This window comes from Perognathus longimembris, chromosome 11, assembly GCF_023159225.1.
Source record: "Perognathus longimembris pacificus isolate PPM17 chromosome 11, ASM2315922v1, whole genome shotgun sequence".
NCBI classification, from domain to species: domain Eukaryota; kingdom Metazoa; phylum Chordata; class Mammalia; order Rodentia; family Heteromyidae; genus Perognathus; species Perognathus longimembris.
The window spans coordinates 44,464,176-44,488,006 of NC_063171.1; the positions used below are offsets into that span (position 1 = coordinate 44,464,176).

General features: G+C 43.7%; 1 protein-coding gene across 3 annotated transcripts in view; it reads left to right on the forward strand.

Moving 5' to 3' along the window:
• Positions 1 to 20,278, forward strand: part of Otud7b (OTU deubiquitinase 7B) — a 63,205-nt gene extending 42,927 nt beyond the window's left edge. For all 3 annotated transcript variants that reach the window (XM_048356453.1, XM_048356455.1, XM_048356452.1), the window contains exons 5-12: positions 281 to 382; positions 1,554 to 1,681; positions 10,465 to 10,577; positions 12,753 to 12,880; positions 13,227 to 13,376; positions 14,174 to 14,288; positions 15,577 to 15,661; positions 16,482 to 20,278. In XM_048356453.1, coding sequence (XP_048212410.1) covers positions 281 to 382; positions 1,554 to 1,681; positions 10,465 to 10,577; positions 12,753 to 12,880; positions 13,227 to 13,376; positions 14,174 to 14,288; positions 15,577 to 15,661; positions 16,482 to 17,675 — 2,015 coding nt within the window. In that variant the 3' untranslated portion in view covers positions 17,676 to 20,278. The remainder of the gene's footprint in view (positions 1 to 280; positions 383 to 1,553; positions 1,682 to 10,464; positions 10,578 to 12,752; positions 12,881 to 13,226; positions 13,377 to 14,173; positions 14,289 to 15,576; positions 15,662 to 16,481) is intronic.
• The last annotated feature ends 3,553 nt before the right edge of the window (positions 20,279 to 23,831 follow it).

Sequence of the window (23,831 nt, forward strand, 5' to 3'; positions counted from 1 at the left end):
CCTTGGGACAAAATTGTCCTTACTTAAGACTTAACTGACTTAACTGACTTAAGCAGATGTGCAATGAAGACATAAAGTGTAATTAAAGACAGGTGGAACACACCAGTAATTCCTTCATTCCCGAATTTTAGAGGCTGATGCTGGAAGATCATGAGTTCAAAGCCAGCTTAAGCTACAACAGCAAGCCTTAACAAAAAAACCTTAAGAGTGTTGACTTTATTCTGAGTAGTAGAGGGAGCTAATCTGTTTCCCTCCTTTTCTTCTATGCGTGTTTCTGCAGGGCGTTTGAACTGGTGGGTTAGTGTGGACCCTACCTGTCAGAGGCTGCTTCCTTTGGCAACTACTGGTGATGGGAACTGCCTCCTGCATGCAGCCTCGCTCGGTGAGTCTTGAAATGGCCTTCTGCTTCCCTGTAGAAAGGGAACAAATGAATCAGATCTCATGTGTCAGTTTTCATCAGCTTGATTCCAGGCAGAAGTGATGGTTCACAACAGAGTGATGCGTGTGTGTGTATGTACATGTGCATGAGCAGCACAAGGGGAAGTGGGAGAGAGCCTCATCCTGGTTTTTCGATCTTCTTTAGAGATTGTGAGGAAAGTATAGGCTTTAGCTTAGGCCCCTCCTCTGTGCTAACTCCTAGGAGTACTCAGCAGCAGTAAGCAAGCTGTTCTCTGTGTATAAATTCTATTTAATGGTTATTCTTTTGGTATATACAAAGGATATGTTTTCTGTAATCTTTGTGACACTTATTCAGCCTATTTACAATTCAGTATACTATTTGCTCTTAGCTTTTAAAAAGGTCCTTGTTTTCCAATCATACCTCAGGCTTTAATACTGATTGCTATTTGCTAGACCAATCCTACCTGCTGCTGCTTTGTATTTTAGCTTGTTAGACTTGTTTCAGGAGTCTGTGGGATGTGATATATCCCTTGCTTCTCAAAGTCCAGATCTCCAGAGTATAAACAGCTTCTCTCTTCTCTCTCTCTCTCTCCCTCTCTGTCTTTCTCTCCCTCTCTTTTTCCTTCTCTCCCTCCTTCCTTCCCTCCCTCCCTCCTTTCCATCCCTCCTTCCTTCCTTTCTTTCCTTTTCCTGCTCTGTCTCTCTCCTTTCTCTTTCTTCCCCTTCCCTTCCCTTAAAAAAAAACATGCTGTGGCACTAGTGTACCTATAAGCTGGCGCTCTACTACTTGAGCCATATATTATGAGCTGATTATTGTAGAGATGGAACTAATACATAACCTGGCCTTGAACTGTGATGTTCCAGATCTCAGCCACCTGAGTAGCTAGGCTTACAGTTGTGAGCCATTGGTGCCCAGTGGAACATCCTTTCTTAATTAAGTACTTCTCCCCTAAATAACAGCCAGAGTTTCTGTGAACTTGGACTCGGTGTGTGTATCATATTTATTGAGAGAGGGTCTAGGGATATAGCTCAGTGATATATCACCTGCCTAGTTTGTGTCAGGCACTGATTTGATCCCTAGCACCACACAACAGAACAAAAAGGATGGGAGTTGAGTCAAAGTAAGGTGTTTACGCTATGCTTTCTTGCTACAGGAATGTGGGGTTTCCATGATCGGGACTTGGTGCTGAGGAAAGCTTTGTACACACTGATGGAGAAGGGAGTGGAGAAGGAAGCCTTGAAAAGGCGCTGGAGGTGGCAGCAAACACAGCAGAATAAAGAGGTGAGAGAGCTTGGATGGGAGCCTCTTGGTTTTGTTTTTTTCTTTTTTTGGCCAGTCCTGCTTGGACTCAGGGCCTGAGCACTGTCCCTGGCTTCTTTTTGCTCAAGGCTAGCACTCTGCCACAGCGCCACTTCCGGCCATTTTCTGTATATGTGGTGCTGGGGAATTGAACCCAGGGCCTCATGTATACGAGGCAAGCACTCTTGCCACTAGGCCATATCCCCAGCCCCGCCTCTTGTTTCTTAAAGTTACCTAGTCACCTAAGTTACCTAGGGCCAACCAGGAGGAAGAGCTCCTGATAGGTAAGACCAGCGTTATTTCCTTTGCAATGCTGAAAAATGTTGAAGGTGCAGATAATGTTGTCGAAGTACCTTCTGATACAATCATGAGAATTGGTGTGGGAAGCCATGACCTACAACATTCTAACATTATACCTGGCACCTGATAGGTACTCAGTAGCCTTTAATGGCAGTTCTGTCAAAGAGATATAATTCCATCAAAGGGTTGTTTTCTCTTCCTTGTCAAAAGGGTAACTTAAGCTGTGTGCCAGTGGATTACACTTGTAATCCTAGCTACTTGGGAGGCTGGGATCTGAGGATGGTGGTTCAAAGCCAGCCTGGTTAGCACAAACATCCAAGAGACTCTTATCTCTGATTAACCAACGAAATACTCGACTGGAATTATGATTCAAATGGTAGAGTGCCAGTCATGAGCAAAAAAACTGAGCAAAAGCACAAGGCCCAGAGTTCAAGCCTCAGTGTGCATGCCGTATGCATGCTTGCACACAATCTCTCACACATAGAAAAATAAAATGCTAGAAATGTAAACGCCTGAATATTTGGATGTATAAAAACACTTGTTTTTCGTATTCTCAGTTTTAGTTTGGTTAACAATTTAAAAAGCATATCTGCTAAATTGAGTTTGAATTTTACTGCCCAGGAATTTAGCAAATATTGAGTCTGGGTGTGTGTGTGTCTGTCTGTCTGTCTGTGTCTGTGTCTGTGTCTGTGTCTGTGTCTGTGTGTCAGTTTTAGGGCTTGAACTCAAGACCTGGGTGCTGTCCCTGAAATAAATATACATATATATTTTTTATTTTATTTTTTGCTCAAGGGTAGTGATCTACTACTTGAGTCACAGCTCTACTTCTGACTTTTTGAGTTTTTATTGGAGTCTTACAGACTTTTCTGTCCTGGCTGGCTTTGAAATGTAATCTTCATTATCAACCTCCTGAGTAGCTAGGATTACAGATGTGAGCCACTGGTGTTGTGCCAAGTCGCAAGACCACCACCAAGAAGACCACCGAGACTCAGATATTCCGAAATGCAATAGCAAGGCAAGACTTTATTCAAGCGGGGCCGCGACCCGGGCCTTGTTCTACCCACCGACACAGTGGAGGGTAGGAGGCAGCCTCGAGCTGCGATTATACAGAGCTTATAAAAGCAAAAGACAAAGTTACAGCAATCCGGTGTTTAAGCAATCAAGATTACAAATCTGATTGGCTCAGGGCTCGAGGTATTCTAGGGGCGGTTAGAGTTAAGCATTCCCAGTCGTTAGAGTTCTCAACCGGCTGGGCCCTAATAAGCTTGTCCTGGGCTTGCTCACAGGGCCTGCTTATTTTCAGGTTCATGTGGTAAAGTGGGGCCTGACTTCAAAGTCTGGCATTTCATTTCCCCGCTTCTGATAGGTAACTCGAGAACCAATCGTGGTTCTCCTTGCTTAGTCTGATTCTGACTGAGAATCGGTAGGGACAGATTGGTATTGTGCCCGCAATACCATAAAAACTCATAAACAAATGCGACAGATAAAAACATAGTTTTACACTGAAGCCCCAATTCTGACCCTATTTATATTATAGCCAATTTGATTACATACCAACTTTACAATTTGTTACATACTCACTTTAGGGATTGTCTTTTTCACTTTTAGTATGCCAAAACCAACTTTACAATTTGTTACATACTCACTTTAGGGATTGTCTTTTTCACTTTTAGTATGCCAAAACCTTTTAATCTAAAGGAAATATTTTTGTTTTCTCTCTAAAGTCTTTTCTTATATAGTTTTATAATCTGTGTCTTATAAAATTTAACATATCCCCACTCATACCATCTTTTACTTCCTCACACCATCAGTGACTTACTGGAACATTCTGTGACAATTTACTTTTTAAATCCCTTTCTTATCCAGAGGAAACCCTTTCTCTATCCCTTTCTCCAAGGCTTTCTATACTAACCTTCCTCTTTACATTTCCTGGGGCTTCTTTGCTGCTAGAGTTTTAAACTGTCTACATTTTCTGGTTTATCTCAGTTACATCAAGGCAATTTACTGTGACTACATGCACAGGCTGTTCCTAAGAAGCCAGACCGGAGTCAACTATCATAAGCCAACTATTCTATATCTATATTCTATATCTATATTCTATATATATTCTATATCTATATTCTATATCATGAGCCAACTATCTAGAGTAGATTTCTCCAGTTTCCAGTTCCTCCAAGTGCCTAAGGTTGGCCAGTGGCATTTGCAAGATCCACCCCCAGGAGGGCTCCATGAAGATGCCCCCAGCTAGTTTAAATCTCTGTCCAGTTACCTTGGTACCCGGCAGTACCAATGTACTGATGGCAGTTACCTCCCTCTCTTCTCTGAAGTCACACCCTAATCCATCTGGACATATTTTAATACTCTTGGACATACCTCCACCCCAGGCATTGCCTTGAAGTGACTCTCCAGCCTGTCATACATGCTTTGAATTTAGCAGCAGGCCAGTCTGCTTGAAAATTTCTTACAATAAGTTTTAGCAGATCCAAAACACTTTCCAACAGAAATCAGCTGCGTGTGATAAGAGTCTCATCTGAAGATGTAGATTCTTCCAGATGACTGTTGACTCTCTCCTTGATCCTCACTCAAATGCAATGGGCAGGGGCCGTGGTATCAGACAGCAGTGGCTCCGAGTGGTTCCAGTAGAATGTCACACCTTCTGGGTTACCTGCAACTTTCTCCATAGACTGGTTAGAGAAGCTTAACCTAAGTTAACCTAAAGCCTAATTTTAGTCAAATTTCCTAGTATTTTCCTGATTCCTTCTTAAGCACACTAGCTTTTGCAGGCTGGCACATTACTGAAAGTCAAGACAGCTTCAGGCAATCAATGGCCCTTGGGTCATTTTGCCAGGGCAATAAGTTTAAATCAGATATTTCCAATAAGGCTAGGATTTTTTTTTTCTTTAAAGCCAACATAGGCGGCTTGGCCTGTAACCATTTCTCACAAGTGCAGTCTCTGTATACTGTTACCTCTGTTTTCCATGCCTCTAGTTTATCCTGCCTCATCTTTCCAAAAACAACTCTGGTCCCTTGGTCCTAAAAGGGGAGGCTGATGGGCGAAGATCATCCATCTTCTATAACTTCTTCAGGCTGACTCAGGGGCGTTGACCTTACCTAGCCAGGAACCTATAACCTTAGTCTACTTTACCAAGGGGCTGCAGGATCAGATGTCCATTAGGAGCTTTACTCCAAACTGGAAATTACATTCAACATTTTAACTTTCAACTATACAAACTTCTTTTTGGGGTACCTCAGTGTAGCCTTTTAACATTCTAGTTTGTAAAAGCTTTTTCCTGACTGGCTGGGGAACTGATCTCTGATGACCTTTGCAGGCCTTTAACAGATCTCAATAAGGACACAGTCTCAGGTCTACGAGCTTTCTTTCCTGAACAGATGTATCAGCTTAAAATTCTCACTGCCAGTCAGAGCTTTGAGTAGATGCGGGGGGTTGGAATTTTAAACTCTCCTCTCATTTGACAAACTTACCCTGACTACCCACTATCACAGATGACTGGCAAGTTCCTGCCCAGTAGACAGACATGGGCATTAGAAAGGCATATTTACGAACTATTCTAGGACTTCCCGGCTTTGATTAACTTTTGAAAGGCCAAACAGGAGTGACTGTAGGATCTAACACCATCTCTGCCATCCAAGCAGTGGCTTACTGCCTCTGGATGCTCCATCACTTTTGTCCCAGGAGGAGTGACTTTCCACTGGACTTAGACTCAGGGCCTGAGCGCTGTCCCCCAGCTCTCCAGCTCAAGACTAGCACCCTACCACTTTTGAGCTCCACACAACTCCGTTCCCAGCACTCTGCTGGCTGATTAGAGACAAGTTTCTCACAAGGACCTTTCTTTGCCCGGGCTGGCTTCGAACCACAGATTCAGATCAGTGAGTCTTATAAGAGGCCACTTTACTCCAATTAAAAGCAAGAAGGTGGTCCACACAGAAGTAGTTTTTAAGCATGCTCTCTTACCTGGAACTTATTAAGGGCCAGTATTAGATCTTGACAAACTTGTAGGAATCACCTGTGCTTCTCTGTGGGTCTGCTGGAAACTATTACAAAAAACCTACAAAGAAGCTGGAATGGCAATTAAACATTTTGGTAGCCATAATTCTCCTTTTCTCACTTTGCAATAATTATTTAGGACAGTTTTATTTTCAAATTTCTTATCTAGAAATGTATTCTTGATTTCCAAAGCCTTTTTAACACTAACACAACACTTTAGCTTTTATCTGCATCGGAAAAACTTAAGCTCACAGGCATTCTGAAACCAGGTGCCGTCCTTTGCATATGGGCTGCTTGTTTCAAAAGAGCCTCTTTTTTTTATCTTCAGTCCCAGTTACTGCATGGCATGAAGACCTTTGAATTTTTCCTTAATGCAAGAATTACAATTAGAAATACTTACCCATTCAGCTTTCCAATATATTAGTGAGAAACATTGGCCCATTTTGCCATTTCTTCCTACATACATAGAGTTAATGAGAGTTTACTTCTATCCTCATTAGTTTAGTATATCCTTTTAAATCCAAATTTCTGACACTTAGCTCTGATTTTTTTAAATTTTAATTAAAGAACCCTGAGAAATCCTTTTTTAACTCTAGTTCCTCTTTAAAACAATGCAGTCATCCTTTAAAGCATTTGGTAATGCCCAAACTTGATGACCATTTGAATTTAAACTTAAACTTAGTTTTGCATCATACTGCAGTCTTGAACATGTTCACACTCACACATGCACACACACATACATTTTCAAAAGATCTTAAAGCCCACTGAATAAGCATCGGCTGTACATTTTAAGACAAAAACCTTTAACAAATGATTTTAGCATTATCCAGCCTTTTTCCAGGGCTTTATAGTTTTAGTAAAACATTTTTAGTCTTAGTAAAACATTTTAGCACACCAAACAATTTTCTGCTTAAGAAGGCTGGGTGGGGGTCCCCCTAGAGTTCTTTTTTGTAGACACTCTCACTGATTGACTGATTGTGGGCTGTCACCTGTACATCTTTCCAGTGAGCTAAAGTCAAGTCGAGGGGAGTAGAAGGAACGTTCCCCATCATCCGTTTGTCAGTCAGGCACAGCGCAAGAAAGAAACACACAAAAATAATCACAGGCACAAAGACCAGACAACACTTACAGACTTAGGGAGCCGCGGCTTACAGGTTCGACTGTGTCTCTCCTGCCCCTGTGAGGGGCAGACCACACAGTCTCACTGTGTCTCTCCTGCCACTGTGAGGGGGCAGACCACACAGTCTTGAGGCTCTCTCTCTCCCCTTCCTGTGTAGGAGCGGACCAGACAACCCCGAATATAGAGTGGACTGGACGGGTGCCCGTTAGAAGGGCCTCCCAGTCCAGTCCTTCAGGTTCAGGGTGGTAGTGGGAAGCCTGAGCCCCCTGTGGAGGGCTTGAGGTGTCCCCCAAGTCCTCCAGGACTGCCCATACGAGCGTGTCCACTCTGGCTGCTCCTTCACTACCTACAGGTTCAGATTCAGGCGGCTGGCCAAAACAGAAGACAAAACTACAAATCACACAGACACAGACACACAGAATGAACAGCGCTATTTTCTTACCTTCGGAGTCTAGGGTCTCGGGGATCTCTAGGGCCATCCCGGACGAACCCCCATGTTGTGCCAAGTCGCAAGACCACCACCAAGAAGACCACCGAGACTCAGACATTCCAAAATGCAATAGCAAGGCAAGACTTTATTCAAGCGGGGCCGCGGCCCGGGCCTTGTCCTACCCACCGACACAGTGGAGGTTAGGAGGCAGCCTCGAGCTGCAATTATACAGAGCTTATAAAGGCAAAAGACAAAGTTATAGCAATCAGGTGTTTAAGCAAGCAAGATTATGGGTACAAATCTGATTGGCTCAGGGCTCAAGGTATTCTAGGGACGTTTAGAGTTAAGCATTCCCAGTCGTTAGAGTTCTCAACCGGCTGGGCCCTAATAAGCTTGTCCTGGGTTTGCTCACAGGGCCTGCTTATTTTCAGGTTCACGTGGTAAAGTGGGGTTCGCGTGGTAAAGTGGGGCCTGACTTCAATGTCTGGCACTTCATTTGTACCTGGCTTCTGGCTATTTGTTGTTGTTGTTGTTGGTTGTAGAATTTGAACTCAGGGCCTGGGCACTGTCCCTGAATTTCTTTGTGCTCAAGGCTAGCTCTCTATCACTTGAGCCACAGCAGGACTTCCAGTTTCTTGGTGGTTGATTGGAGATGAGTCTTATAGACTTTACTGCCTGGGCTGGCTTTGAACTGCGATCCTCAGATCTCAGCCTCCTGAGTAGCTTGGATTATAGGCATGAGCCCCAGCACCCAGCTTGAGGCTACTTTTATTTAAGGAGGTAGCAATGGATTATTTGTTTTTTCCATCTTTGGGTCTGAAAGTCTTATCGAAACTCAGCCTCACCTATTTCATGTATGTTTTTGTATATATTTGCTTTTGTCTTTTCACAGCGGAGTAGAGAAGTAACATGGATTTGAGTACCTAAATATTTACTATCTGGCTCTTTACAGAAAAGTTGGCTGATCCTCCCACAAGCACATTATACATTTACATAAAAAGAATAGGCCCCACCCAACTGGAGGTGTAGCTACCTGGTAGAGGCTATTGGCCAGCAAGCCTAGCATTCATGTGCATAAAAGGGCCTGGGTTCAAACCCTAGAACTGAAAAATAAATAAATAAAAAGAAATACATGCTTATCGAGGGGCTAGTGAAAGAGTAATTCATTTACTTTGTAGGTTTAGCACAGTTTAAGTTCCAGAAATGTGGCCTGCCAAATTGTTTTGCTTAAACTTTGATAGCTTCTTGGGATTCCACCTTGAGAGTAAAAGTGGAAAGAAGAGGTAATGGACTGAGGAGATCTTTCAGCTTTCTAGAACTAAGCTAAATTAGTTTTGATTTCCTGGGCCTCCTTCTGCATTGAGGTTGATGGCAAAATCTAGTAAAATGATAAGGCTAGAATTGTTTGCCACCTAGTGGCCGCTGTGTGTATTAAAACAGGAATCAGAATTAGATGAAAGGAGAAAGGAAGGGGTCAGATCCTCTAGGATATGTGTATCAAAGTGACCAGAGCTACACATAATATATAACCTGTGTATCGTTATTTTTACTTTTAAGTGCCTGTTATAGCATTTTAAAAACTGAAAATAGGTTGGTCTTTTTTTAGTTACTAAAGTAAAACATGTTAACAGTAGCTGTTCAATTCCCATTAAATATGTTCTTGACATGCCCCTTGTGTTCTTTGTTTTGCTGTCAATATATTGTCAAGCAGTGTAAACTCATTTAAGCACTAACATAGTTGTAGAAAATGAGTCAGAAGACTAATGACCAGAACTAGTAAAACCAGTTAAAGGAACACTTTATAGCAATGCATACTTAAATTCTCCTTCTGTTTTGTTGTACTGTGGTTTGAACTCACAGTCTTGTCTTGTGAGGCAAGTGCTCTATCACTTGAACCATGCCTCCAGTCTAGTTCTTGCTTAATAATTGTTGACTGAAAGGATCCAGATATGGGATGTGTGAAAGGAAGAATGGAGTACCAGAGAACTCTCTGGTTTCTAGTTGAGGTGTTTGGATGATAGTTGATTCTCTTCACCAAAGTAGAAATATAGAAACAAGAGTGAATTTGACTATATAGAGACTTTGAGGTCACCACAATGTTCAATAGGCATCTGGATCTGTGGACACAGAAATTAAGAGTATGTCTAGATTAGAGAGGGGATTTCAGTCAGGAACATATAGATAAGTGGACAAGATTATGGCAACCAAGAGATCACCCAGAGGGCAAAGCAAGGCTAAAACCATTGGCACAATGAATTTTTTTTTTTTTTGCCAGTCCTGGGGTTTGAACTCAGGGCCTGGGCACTGTCCCTGGCTTCTTTTTTGCTCAAGGCTAGCACTCTACCACTTGAGCCACAGCGCCACTTCCGGCTTTTTCTATATATGTGGTGCTGAGGAATTGAACCCAAGGCTTTGTGTATGGGAGGCAAGCACTCTACCACTAGACCATCTTCCCAGCCAATCTGAATTTTGTGGAGAATAGAGACAGTTTAGAAAAACAAGAGAAAGCAGTGCTATGGAAGCTAAAGGACAAGTATGTTAGCTTACTCTATGAAGGTTAAAAAGATGAGACTCAATGAGTACAATGAATTTGGCAATTTGAAGGTCACTGTCCTTGGGCAGTCAGTTAGGGTGAAGTTGTATGTGGAGATCGGGCAGTAGTGTGGGGAGCAGAGACAAGTCTGATTGCAGTGAGTCAAAAAGAGAATAAAAGATAAAGAAGTGTGAGAAAGGTCATAGTCTATTCTATGAATCTTGACTTGGAGAGGAAGAAGAGATTTGACTTTGTGGTGTAAGTGTAAGCCACGAGAATAGTCAAATAAAAGAGATTAAGTTAGAATGGGCCTTGATTTTAGAATCTAACCTCTAATTGCTCAATGTCGGCTTTCATTATTGCATGTCTTTCACAGTCAGGACTGGTATACACAGAAGACGAATGGCAGAAGGAATGGAATGAACTGATAAAGCTTGCCTCAAGTGAACCTCGAATGCATCTTGGTACCAATGGAGCCAATGGTGGTGGGTAAGTATGGTTAAGTTGGAGAGAAGGAAATAATCTTCGTAGAGTCTTTCCTGGGCTGTAAGATCTCCCACAGTGTGGTGTTTAGAGAGGTCTGTGCTGAGAGGATATTGGAAGGAAAGAGAGGAGCCATGGCAAAAGCACAGAAGTATGTAAGAGAACAGTACATCCTGGGAAATCCTAGTTAATCAGTATTGTCAGAATGGCACAAAATAATAGATGAAGCTTGAAACCCCCCTCCCCTTTTTTTTGCTGGTCCTTGGACTTGAACTCAGGGCCTGAGCACTGTCCCTGGCTTCCTTTTTGCTCAAGGCTAGCACTCTGCCACTTGAGCCACAGCGCCACTTCTGGCCATTTTCTATATATGTGATGCTGACTCTTGCCACTAGGCCATATTCTCAGTTTCCTCCCCCCCCATCCCCCCGCCCCCCCCCCTTTTTTTTTTTTTTTGCTGGTCCTAGGGCTTGAATTCAGGGCTTGGGCACTGTCCTTGAGCTTCTTCTTCTTTTTTTTTTTTTGGCCAGTCCTGGGCCTTGGACTCAGGGCCTGAGCACTGTCCTTGGCTTCTTTTTGCTCAAGGCTAGCACTCTACCACTTGAGCCACAGCGTCCCTTCTGGCCATTTTCTATATATGTGGTGCTGGGGAATTGAACCAGGGCTTCATGTATACAAGGCAAGCACTCTTGCCACTAGGCCATATCCTCAGCCAGCTTGAGCTTCTTTTGCTCAAAGCTAGTACTCTTTCACTTGAACCACAACTCTACCTCTGGCTTTTTGGTGATTTATTTGGAGATCAGAGTCTCACAGACTTTCCTGCTAGTGCTGGCTCTGAACCACGGTCCTCAGATCTTAGCCTCCTGAGTCGCTAGGATCATAGGCATGAGCCACTGGCATCCAGCGGCAACCCAATGGTTCTCTTATACCATGTTAAGGAATCAAGCTGCATTCTATTTATACTATAGGAAACTGCAGGACAAATGCCTCAGTATTGTTAATAAATAAATCTAAAAGAAGACAGGAAACTGGGCTGGGAATATGGCCTAGTGGTAGAGTGCTTGCCTCGTATATATGAAGCCCTGGGTGCGATTCCCCAGCACCACATATATAGAAAAGGTCAGAAGTAGCCCTGTGGCTCAATTGGCTAGCCTTGAGCAAAAAGTAGCCAGAGACAGTGCTCAGACCCTGAGTCCAAGGCCCAGGACTGGCAAAAGAAAATTTTTTTTAATAAATAAAAAAGAACTCAGGAAACCTATGGAACAGGGACATTAATGAAACATATCAGCCAAGTGGAATGTGTGGGTCCTATAAGAGAACTAAGGAAATGTGAAAAATGTTTACATATCTTTATTATTACTTTTTTGTGTGTGCAGTAGTCCTGAGGCTTGAACTCAGGGCCTGAGCACTGTCCTTGAGCTTTTGAACTCAGGGCTGGCACTCTTCCACTTGAGCCACAGCTCTACTTCTAGCTTTTCAGCTTTTTGGTGGTTACTTGGAGATAAAAGTTTCAGATTTTCGTGCCCAGGCTGGCTTCAGATTTCAGCTATGATTAGAGACATATGCCACTAGTGCCTAGCTTATTGCTAAGTTTTTTTTTTTTAAGTATGTGTGTGCTGGCACTGGGGATTGAACTCAGAGCCTTGCCCTCTCACTGGTACTCTATCACTTGAGTCACAACCCACTTCTAGCTTTTTGCTGTTTCATTGGAGATAAGAATCTTACAGAAGTTATTCTTGAATGGGGAAGTTACTCTGGAAGAGTACATAAGAAGAGGACTTCTGGAGTTGGTTTTGTAAGACATCATGAGTGTGTTGTATGGTGTGGTTGTGGTTTGGATAAGCCAGATGAAGCCCTGCAGTCGAGTATTATTTACTGGATAGAAAGAACTGGAGGAGGCTGTTGAGAAGGGTGAATATAAAGAGATAGGGTTTACTTCTGATTCCTGATGCAATTTCAACTCCAGAGCTTCCAAATCTCTTTTCTTGGGCTTTCCTGTTTAGGAAGGAGAAGTAGAAGCAATCATGGTAGCATAAAATAATCAGCTACGTGAGTGGCAGCCCTCAGATTGGACTACCAAGGATATTCTTTTCCCTCTGTTGAGAAGTGGTCTTCATGGCTTTCTTGTTTTCTTCCCTCTCCATTTTGCTGCCCACCTTCTACTCTTCTCTCTTGCACTTGTAGGGTGGAGAGTTCGGAGGAGCCTGTATATGAGAGCCTAGAAGAGTTCCACGTCTTTGTCCTTGCTCATGTGCTTCGGAGGCCCATAGTGGTCGTGGCAGACACCATGCTGAGGGATTCTGGTGGGGAAGGTGAGTCAGCCAGTCCTCACTCCACACCAGGCTCTGCCACTTACAAAGTCTTGGCCTAACCCTGGGGAAGAGGATAGGAAAGGGAATATTTACCCATTTGGGAGGAAACAGAGGGAAAGATAATTCTCAAGAGATTTACAATAGGTGGAATTAACTGACAGGCTTCTTTTTTTCTTTTTTAAATTTATCTATGTGGTACTGAGTAATTAAACCTAGGGCCTCATGCATGCTAGGCAAGCACTCTACCATTAAGCCACATTGCCAGCCAACAGCAAGTTGGAATGAAAGGGGGAAGTCAGATGACAGAATGACATGGAGTCTTAATAATCTTCATGGTTTCCCATAGCATTTGCCCCTATTCCCTTTGGAGGAATCTATCTGCCCTTGGAAGCCCCAGCCAGCCAGTGTCACCGATCCCCTCTGGTGCTCGCCTATGATCAGGCACACTTTTCTGCACTTGTGTCCATGGAGCAGAAGGAGAATGCCAAGGAACAAGGTATGTATCCATCATCTGTGTCTCTGTGGTTTTATAGTCTACAGTATTTGCATTTGAAAAAGTAGAAATAAGAGCTAATGACAAAGGAAAGAATTCAGGAACACACAAACCTAGGCTGTACATGTTTTACTAAGCTATGATGAAGACAATTTGTTGGTGTGTTGGGGGGGGGGGAATGGCCTATATTCCTTTTCTGGGGCAAATATTAAAGCCATAAAGCCTTCTCAATGGTGCTTTGTTGTGTTTGTCTTTTATTTTCATGACTTGGAATTCTCTGAATGCACATAATTGGCAAGAATGTCATGAGAGTTAGACTGACGGGTAGGGAGTTGTGAAGGATTTGTAATCTAAACTTTATGCTGGGGGTATTGGTTTGTCTTGTTTTGTTTTGTCTTGTTTTTTGTTGGTCCTAGGGCTTGAACTCTGGGCCTAGGCACTGTCTCTGTGCTTTTGTGCTCAAAGCTGGCATTCCACCACTACAGCTATAGCTCTACTCCTGGCTTTTTGGTACTTAATTGGAAATAGGAGTCTAATAGCTTTTCCTGCCCAGATTAGCTTTGAATTGCAATCCTCAGATCTCAGTCTCCTGAGTAGCTAGGATTACAGTTGACCACCAGTGGTGAACACCGGCGTAGCCTACTGTTTTTTTTTTAATGTCAGGGACATTTCAAATATAAGAACTGAGATGTGACTACAAGTAGAGACCTATTTTTAGTGTTGACAATTTATGTTTAGTTGCATTCTTCCTTCCTCAGGAGACTTCTTGACAGCTTGTGTTTGTTTGTTTTCTTCCCCAGCTGTAATCCCACTCACAGATTCAGAGCATAAGCTGCTGCCCTTGCACTTTGCAGTGGACCCAGGAAAAGCCTGGGAGTGGGGAAAAGATGACAACGACAATGTCCGACTGGCCAGGTGAGACAAGCCTAGCCTCCTTCTACTTTAGAGCTGGGATCTTTTCCACCTGCAGTGGCTATTTCCCAGGGAATTTTTCCTTAGCTCAGAGGCAAGACAGTTACATCCTAACTCCAGTTTCTTTGGGGGAAATGGAGAAGTAGAAGAATATTGGACACCAAGGATTCTTGGATCTTGTAGCTGCTTTGTGTCTGTGTGAGAGATGGGAATCCTGAAATCTCAATTTGTTCTTTTCTTCCAGTAGGGAAGTGTTCCTGCACAGAGTACACGCTACAATCCTCAAATAGAAAATCAAGACATTCAAAGCATACTCTGTGTCCTAGTGAGGAAGAGTTTTGTTTTGTTTATGTGGTATTTGGGTTGGAATTCAGGGCCTCTCACTTGCTAGGCAGGCTGTCTACCATATGAACCATGCCTAAAGCCCAAAAGGAGTTTATATAGTCCACTAAAATAGTTTGCTGTCAGTTTTTGCCTTTCTGGAATTTCTCCATAATGGACATACCCCCCTTCCTCCCTCCCTATAAGCTGTAGAGCTAAGTCCACCTCCCTCCCTTCATAGCTTCCCTGAGGGAAAGCATACGAATGTAAAAATTCACCTCTTCTTACCCAGGGCTTCCTTCTTTTGGCCTCTTTGGGCACTGACTCATGGCTGGTTAAAAATACATTCTCAATGATCAAAATCTCCTGAATGATACTTATAATAATAATCAATGCTAGCAATAGTATAGTAATATAATAAGTAATAATAGTAATGGCTACTATATAGCGGTTTTTGCCAGTTCTAGGGCTTGAACTCAGAGCCTGGACACTATTCCTGAGCCTCTTTGTGCTCAAGGCTAGTGCTGTACCATTAGAGCCACAGTGCCACTTCTGGCTTCTTCTGAGTAGTTTATTGGAGATAAGCATCTCAGAGACTTTCCGGGCTGGCTTTGAACCACTGTCTTCAGCTTCCTGAGTAGCTAGGATTCCAGGTGTGACTCACCAGTGCCTGGCTCTGTAAATAGCATTTGCTAGCCCCTTCCAAGCTCTGTTTTAACATTCTCAACAATACCACAGGAAAGATACTCTTATCTGAACCCATTGTCAACTCCAGCTGGGTTTCTGGGATGTTGAAATGACTTGCTAAGCTCATAAAGCTTAGTAATTGATGAAACTATAATTCAGACCCAATTCCTTTAATATCCTTAGCCACGTGGTCCTTTCTTGACTCTTTGCCCAACTATATTAGACTGCTTTGCTTTTAAAACATCACAGTATGTTTTTCTTTTTTGTTCCCTCCGGTTCACAGTGTAATTCTATCCCTGGAGGTCAAATTGCATCTACTACATAGCTACATGAATGTGAAGTGGATCCCTCTCTCCTCTGATGCACAGGTGAGGCCCCCACCCTGCCCTGTGTGTCCTCACCTTCAGAGACAGGGAGAAGGAGATCGGATGGGCTTGATCTCTCAGTTTGTTCTCAGTGATAGCTAATGAATCTTCCAGCCTCTGGTTATGTTGGATTCATCCCAAGGAATACTTTTTTCTGGGCTTTTTTGGTGAACTTGAGATGTCCCATGCTATTATATCACTATTTGGGGAGCCATAAGGAGACAGAACATCTTAAAAAGAATTCCTGATCCCATGAGTTTTGAGGTAGAACTAGAACATAAGCATGAGGGCAAATCTGCAAACTCCATAATACCTCAAGTATAAAAGTTGGGGGTACATAACAGGCTTGGGCTGGTTGTAGTTAGTTAAAACTTCCTTTGAGCAGACTTGGAAATAGACAATTCTATAATAAAGAGCACTCTGGTATCTATAAAACACTTAGACTGCATACCCAAGTGCCATGTGTAGTATGTTTGTGTCTTCCTCTGAAGAGTAGTCAGGCTTTGTTTGGTATCTCCATATTATACAAGGGAGAGGAACTGATGGCGATGGGATAGAAAATATTAGATACCCTTTTCCCTGACCCATGAGAGATGACTGGAGCCAGAAAAGGACAGTGGCTTCCTGGGTGATGCTTCTCTCACCATGGCAACAGCCCTCCTCTGAAGCAGGGCAGTGACTCCAAGGATGCTTACCACCTTTCCCAATGTAGCTAATTCCTATGGCACTGACTGCAGGGAACCTTGGGATCTGCTGGAAGTCTCTGAAGACTTCCCCAGGCCACCAAAGGGATGTCTGCCAACCCTGTCTTCTTCTCTTTCAGGCTCCTCTGGCCCAGCCTGAGTCCCCCACAGCCTCTGCTGGAGATGAGCCCCGCTCTACTCCTGAGTCTGGCGAATCAGACAAGGAGTCAGTAGGCAGTGGTTCTACTGGCAATGAGGGCAGCAAGCGGAAGGACAAGTCGAAGCGGGACCGGGAGAAGGACAAGAAGAGGGCAGATTCTGTGGCTAACAAACTGGGAAGCTTTGGCAAAACCTTGGGCAGCAAGCTGAAGAAGAACATGGGAGGCCTGATGCACAGCAAGGGCTCTAAGCCTGGAGGGGTGGGCCCTGGGTCGGGAATAAGCAGCGGCACCGAAACACTGGAGAAAAAGAAGAAAAACTCTCTGAAGAGCTGGAAGGGTGGCAAGGAGGAGGCAGCTGGCGATGGGCCTTTATTGGAAAAGCCCACGTCTGAGTCTATTGGAAATGGAGGGAGCAAGTATAGCCAGGAGGTGATGCAAAGCCTGAGCATTATGAGGATTGCAATGCAAGGGGAGGGAAAGTTTATTTTTGTTGGAACCCTGAAGATGGGTCACCGCCACCAATATCAGGAGGAGATGATCCAGCGCTACCTTTCTGATGCCGAGGAGAGATTCCTGGCAGAGCAGAAGCAGAAAGAGGCAGAGAGGAAGATCATGAATGGAGGGTTAGGTAGTGGGCCTCCTCCAGCCAAAAAGCCCGAGCCCGATGGTGGGGAGGAGCAGCTGCCTGCCCCCTCAGAGTCCAAGGCGATGGCCTTCTCTACTGGCTACCCTGGGGGCTTTACTATCCCTCGACCTACTGGGGGTGTCCACTGCCAGGAACCCAGGAGGCAGTTGGCAGGGGGTCCCTGTGGGGGAGGCCTTCCACCCTATGCCACCTTCCCCAGACAGTGCCCTCCTGGGCGACCCTATGCCCACCAGGACAATATCTCTTCTCTAGAGCCAGGCAAGGATGGAGTTTACAGGGGTGCATTGCTACCACCCCCCTTCCGCGTGGCTGATTCCTATAGCAACGGCTACAGAGAGCCCCCTGAGCCTGATGGATGGTCTGGAGCTCCCCGGGGGCTTCCCCCAACCCAGACCAAATGTAAGCAACCAAGCTGCAGCTTCTACGGACACCCTGAGACAAACAACTTCTGCTCCTGCTGTTACAGGGAAGAACTGAGGAGGCGGGAGCGCGAGCCCAGTGGGGAGCTGCTGGTGCACAGGTTCTGAGTGGGTACAATTCTGGAGGGCAAGGGGCTAAACAAAGAAAGTTCAGCTCGACTCCTTGGCTTATCGAGACCCAGTCCCGGTGTTGATGGGGCAAATGCAGAAATGTATGTGGAAGCCTGGCTGGAAACTTTCCCGTGTGCGTGCGCTGGAGTGCTGCTGCCAGACTGGCAGGAGCAGGACAGGGCTGGATGGTGCCCAAAGGGCCGGGCCATCCCTTCCTTCGCAGAGCTTGACCTGATGGGACTGAGGAGATGCAATGGTGGAAAGACGGTGATTCTATCTCTCAACCCTTTGGGTCCCATCCAGAACCTAAGGGAAAGTAGTAGGGGGATGTTTGGTGTGTTGGGGTGGGAGGTGGGCCGATGTCTGGGGGAAGGAAGAACAGGTAAAAGGCTCAGTCAATTAAAGAGGAAAAAACAATACACAGACCAAAGTTCTTTTAGGGCGGAAAAAAAGCCCATGGTGGTGGAGTTGGAAGTGTGGAGGGAGACAGACATTGGACACATTTGCTATTGATTGGAATTGAGGCAGATATTATGGTTGGACCCATTTTTCCTCCTAAAGCATCTGTAAAGACAAAGCAATAACCTGTGCTCTGGGGTGCTTGTTCTGAAGAGGGGGATAGTCTTAAGACCCTATTTATGGAGAAAGGAAATAGAAGAACTTAAAAGGGGATTCTTTTTCCTTTTACGTTTTCTTTTCTTCTAAATAGTCATTTGTTATCCATCTAGTTTGAGAGGAGATTGTTGATTGCCCCCTATTTTTTCCTTATCCTTTTTGAGGACTGAGCTCAAGCTAAGAAGGCTATAATTTAAAAAAAGAGAGAGACTTTAATTTTATTTAAAAGAAAACAAAAAACAAACATTCCCTGTGGGAAAGGGAAGTGATGTGAAGAGCAGCCGCAGCCGTGTGTGTTGCTTTCTTCAGGTTGAGTGGGTGCCGCGTGATTATTTTTTAACTACTTAGCAATAACCACATGGGGTCTGAGCGCACCTAGGAGGGCTGGGGGAAAGGCAGACGTTTGGCCTGACTGTTTCAAACAAAAACCAAAAACCTACATAGAGCACGACCATCCTCTGCTGCTGTTTCTGTAAAAGCAACTTACTTTATTGACTAATTTTTTAAGTAAAAGAAACAAACAAAAGGACCCCAACAAAAATACACTCAAAAAGTTAATTGCTATTCTTTTTTTCCTATTTAAGAGATTCTTTCTCCTTCCTCTCTCCTTGTGGAGAATGGACTTAACATCCTGGCTTCTTTTGTTAAGCCATAGCTGACCTTAATCTGTGGTTAGTTTATTAAAATAATAATAAAATACTTTGTAAGAAGTGATATTTTTGATATTAGGAATGATGTTGAAACATGGGGAAGGGGGTTAAGGGCAGTTTATAAAGGTAAGTAAGAGAAATCTATTTTAGTGAACTATAACCACAGATCACAGACTAGTCACAGTGAGTTCATATGTCTTTGGATTTCCCCCTTTCTCTCACCCAGGCCTTTTCTCCAGGGACTGGGAGTAGGGAAGCAGACACAGAAGGGAGGGACTCTTGCATTTTGCACAAAGCACAAATCTGGACAGCCTATACCCTGGCCAGAGCCATTACTAAGAGCTTTAAACTAGAACACTAATACTGGGCCAATTTTCTTTATATTTTTTTCTGGGGGGAAAAAATCATCTATGCAATTGTATACACTCATGGGTGCATATGAAGAAGGGAGAGTAAGTGTACTTAAGTATCGAGAATGTTAACTGGGGCTGTTTTTTGTATACCAGGGTTTTGCTGTTGAGGTATATACCAGCACCCATCTAGTAGAATGTAATCAATCCCCACATATAATATAAGGCACATGTGTGTGTGTTTGCGTGTGTGTGTGCTTGTGTATGTGTATGTGTGTTTTTGCGGACTCTTGTTTTCATATATTCCTTCTGCCCCATAGAGAAAGTTTTCGTCCTATTTTCCCTCAATAACAAAGCGAGTCAAGACTTCCTCCTCATTGGAACGATTCTGCTTAGAAAGGTTCCTTTCTCTTCAGTGAACTCAAAAGTCATTTATTTTCCTTCCTTGTTGGTCTGTTGATTTAATCATTCCCCATGGCAATGCTTAGGCTTTTTTTTTTTTTTAAGAAGCCATGAGGTTCCAAGGAGGAGGCTTATGTAATTCAGGATAGGGAGGGAACCCAATATGAAAGCACTTGGGCACACAATTTAAAAGTCTACTCAGTAATCAGTAGTTTTTAATTCATCATTAGAAAATTAATACCAAAAACCTATGTTGAACAAAATACCAAAACCTTAGGATTTGACAGGACCAGGATGAAGGGAATGAGGCTGAATCAAGCAAGTGTGGGGATGAATCTTGTCTTTATTTAAAATTTGGGGTTGAACATGTTAAATTGACACACCTTTATACAACTACTTAAAGATGAAAAAAAAAAGACAAAACTTTGGGCTGGAGACATGGCTCAAAGTGGAAGAGCACCTACCTTTAAAGCATGAGGCTCCAAATTCAATCCCCAGTACTGCCAAAAAAAAAAAAAAAAATGGTATGTTGTTCATCATGAGGTTTTTTTTTAGCATTAACTTTTGCTTTAAAAAAAAAATTACTGTATCAAAATAGTATTTGTCTTGGTTCCTGGGTTGTTAAGCACTCCAGTGTTGTGATCAGGTGAGAGCATTGTGTTCACCTCACCCAAGTCATGTCCTTGTTTCTAGAGTTAGACCAGCAGTAATGAACCACTCCGTGATCCGCCATTGCCTCCCCCACACCAGTCACCCCTGTGAGTCAAACCCATGCCCCCTGAGTCTGCACAGCTTGCCTCTCTCTCTCCTGTAGGCCTCCATACATAGTGCTGGCCTGGACCAATAGGAATGGAAACATTGGATTTTCCCAGAGAATAAAACCCGGAAAGTTGATTCTCCACTGGACTGCTGTGTTTGGATTTGATCTGTTAATAGATTCTAGTTAATATGTATTTTTAAAACAACAAATGAACAAAATCCAAAAAAAAATGTGTATCTGCTTGTTTTTATTTATAAATTAGCCAATTCTAATTCTCTGTGCTCTTTTCAAAGAGAAAAAGATGGAAATTCTGGGGAAGGTTTCTAGGAGTAAAATTGGTAAAATAAGACTTTAAGCCATAGAGCTTTTCAGTAAGGATTCTTTTTTACTTGAGTAAGCTAGTAAGGCACTGAGAACTTCATTCTAAGAACAAGGAACACAGAGGTAACACACACACAAACACACAGTTTTGTATATAGGGTATAGTAACATTTGTTTTGCTGTATCTTAGGGAGTATTTTGGTGGCATGGGTGTTAAGAAATAATGTAATGCCTAGGAAATGAAGACAGACAAGGATTGGTTTGTGGTATTTTGGGGAGATGAAGTGAACCGGGCAAGCCCATGCAATTGCAGTATTGGAGTGGGGAGTCTTAAATGAGCTTTGTTCAAATGAGTAAAAGCTGTTTGGTATAGGAAGGGTATGTAAGTGAAGTGGGAAGATAAGACCCCTGAACCCTAAATGAGGTTGACATCCCTCAGGCTTAAAATATAAATGCCCTTGTTTTCCTTAACCCTGGGCATATGGGGTACCTACTGAGGTTTTTTAAGACAGTGTGGCCTCCCAAATGGAGCTATATACTGTGGGACAGGCCTGAAAATCACTCCCTTAACTCACCCCAGCTAGTTTTACGGAAAGTTACAAGAATCAACTGAAATCTCTTCCCTCACACTGATTTTCTTTCTTGTTGGTGTCAGTACTGGAGCTTGAACTCAGGACCCCATATTCTCACTCAGTTTGGCTGCCACTCAAGGTTGGTGCTCTACTACTTGAGCCTAGACTCTAGTTCTGGTTTGTTGCTTGAAGGTAGGAGTTGGCTTTCAATTCAGATCTTAGCCTCCTGAGTAGCTAGATTATAGATGTGATCCCACCTACATACTGGTTTTTGTCAATAAAATATATTTCCAAGCATGGGTGGCTCACACCGGTGATCCTAACTAGTCAGGCATATATATATATATATATATATATATATATATATATATATATATATATTACATAATATAATATATATAATACATATATATTAAAAGAGCTGAAGGCATGGCTCAAGTGGTAGATCAGCACCTTCCTATCAAATACATGGTTCTCCGTTCATACTCCTACCACCAGTAAAAGATTCAGTTTCTTTAAGGAGTATGGAATGGTGTTAAAAATCAGTATTATGCAGGGCTTTAGAATGGAAGTCCCTTCCCTCGCCCGTAGGCTGTTTCTTACAACACACTCAGACTAGTGAAAATAAAATTAACAATGACTTCCTTGTAGTATATTTAGAAGACTATATGGTGCCCAAAAGAATGGAACTGGTTCTCGGGGACTTTTAAGAAGCTCGCTCTTGTCATTCTTATCCTTGTAACCATATGTCCAAAGTCACAGTAACTTTTTTTTCCCCATAAGGAGCGTTTCAGAGATTACTGTGAGTCAGACCCCTCTGTAATCTGTCCTCCTTTCTCCAAGGAGGCAGTGCCCTAGCCACAATAGTCTGGCCTGAAATCACCTGCTCCCTAGATTTTTCTATTTTTTTTTTTCCTTCCGAGCCCTTCAACTGCAGCTTCAGTGAGTCATACCGGCACTCTGTCTTGTTTGCTTTGCAGATACCCAGTCTGCAAATCATAGGGTTTTTGTTTTGTTTTGTTTTGTTTTTTGCCCTGTGGGCTCAAGCTGATCAACAAAATATTCTCTGGTCTCCAAATTGACACTATGTGTGCCACCACCCCCCCAATTGGCAGGTGGGGAAGGGGCAGTAGAAAAGAGCCACGGAGGCTGGCTGAGGGGGTGGGGGTGGGAAGAACCTTGGCCTCCTTCAGTGCTTAGAACTGGATCGGTGAGTCATATAGCGAGTCACTCAGCTCCACCCCCCTCCTCGGGCCGCTCCTCCCGGCAGCCTTCACTCCTGGCACAAACCTGCAACCAGAGCAGAATTCTGAAAATGGAAAAATCTGCTGCAGTCTCTTGCCTCTCCACCCTTCCTCTCACCCAGTGAACTGGGCTTGTGTTCTGGGTGGCGAGAGGTAGTCTTCCTGTGAGGACCCCTTTGCTGCTCCCCACATCCTGTGCATTCCTGGTTAGATGCTGATCCAAGTCACTCAATCTCTCTGATTTCCCCTCATCCCTGTGACTTTTTTTCTTCTTCTGTATTCCTCTGCTCCTCTCATCCCTGCAAGTATTAAAGAATAGAATGAGTCTGGAACAAAGAGTGATGGGGGAAGAAAAGGGATTGATGGCATTAAAATGGATACCCACTTCCTATGCTCTTATTAAAACACAGCTTGAGAAATGCCTTCTTCCCTCAGCAGGTTGAGGTCTATGGAATGTAGTGGTGCTCTGTAGCTTTTAGGACTTCTAGAATCAGGTTTCTTGGGACCCTTCCTAGCAGGTGTAAACCTACATGTTCTGGACTGTCTCACAATATCATCACTATTTCCACAGTTGCAGCCAAACAAGGAACTTTGAAAGCTGAGGCTGGAAGGGTGTGTGCCTGGAGGGGCGGGGCACGTTGAAAAGTAACTTTGGAAAACGGTCCCCACCTTCGGATTGCTGCCTCTGTACACACTCCGAAACAATAAAACAGCAGCTAATCAATTCCTCTTGTCTTGCATTTTATTTTCTGTCCATTTCATGTCTGAATAGATTTCTGCATTCCTGCCCCTAGGTCATGGGAGCTGTCTGGCTTTCACTTGCCTGTGAACCCCTTCCTCATCCTTGCTTCATGGGTTGCATTGGGGAAGAGGGAGATCCCTCAACAGTGGCCCTGCCTGGAGGTTTCTAGCCCAGGGCTTTGAAAGACTCAACCTGAATCATTCATCTGGTGATCAGATGTCTGGGCTGGAGGTGGAGTCAAGTACCTATTATGGTCAGTTGTTGAGGCTGGAGGAGGGAGGCACACCTAGTTAGGGTGCTTCAGGAAAGGTTAAGTGGTAAGATCTTTTCTTCCCAGGCCTACCCCCAGGATATAAACCCAGACTTACCTGCGCTGAGTCTACCTCCTGTGACTCATCTCTCCCTGCTTCCCCATGCCCTTCGCGGAAGATGTCTCTCTGGAGAAGCACGTACAAAAACACTTTAACCTGCCCCTCCTCAGTCCTCAAACCTCCAGA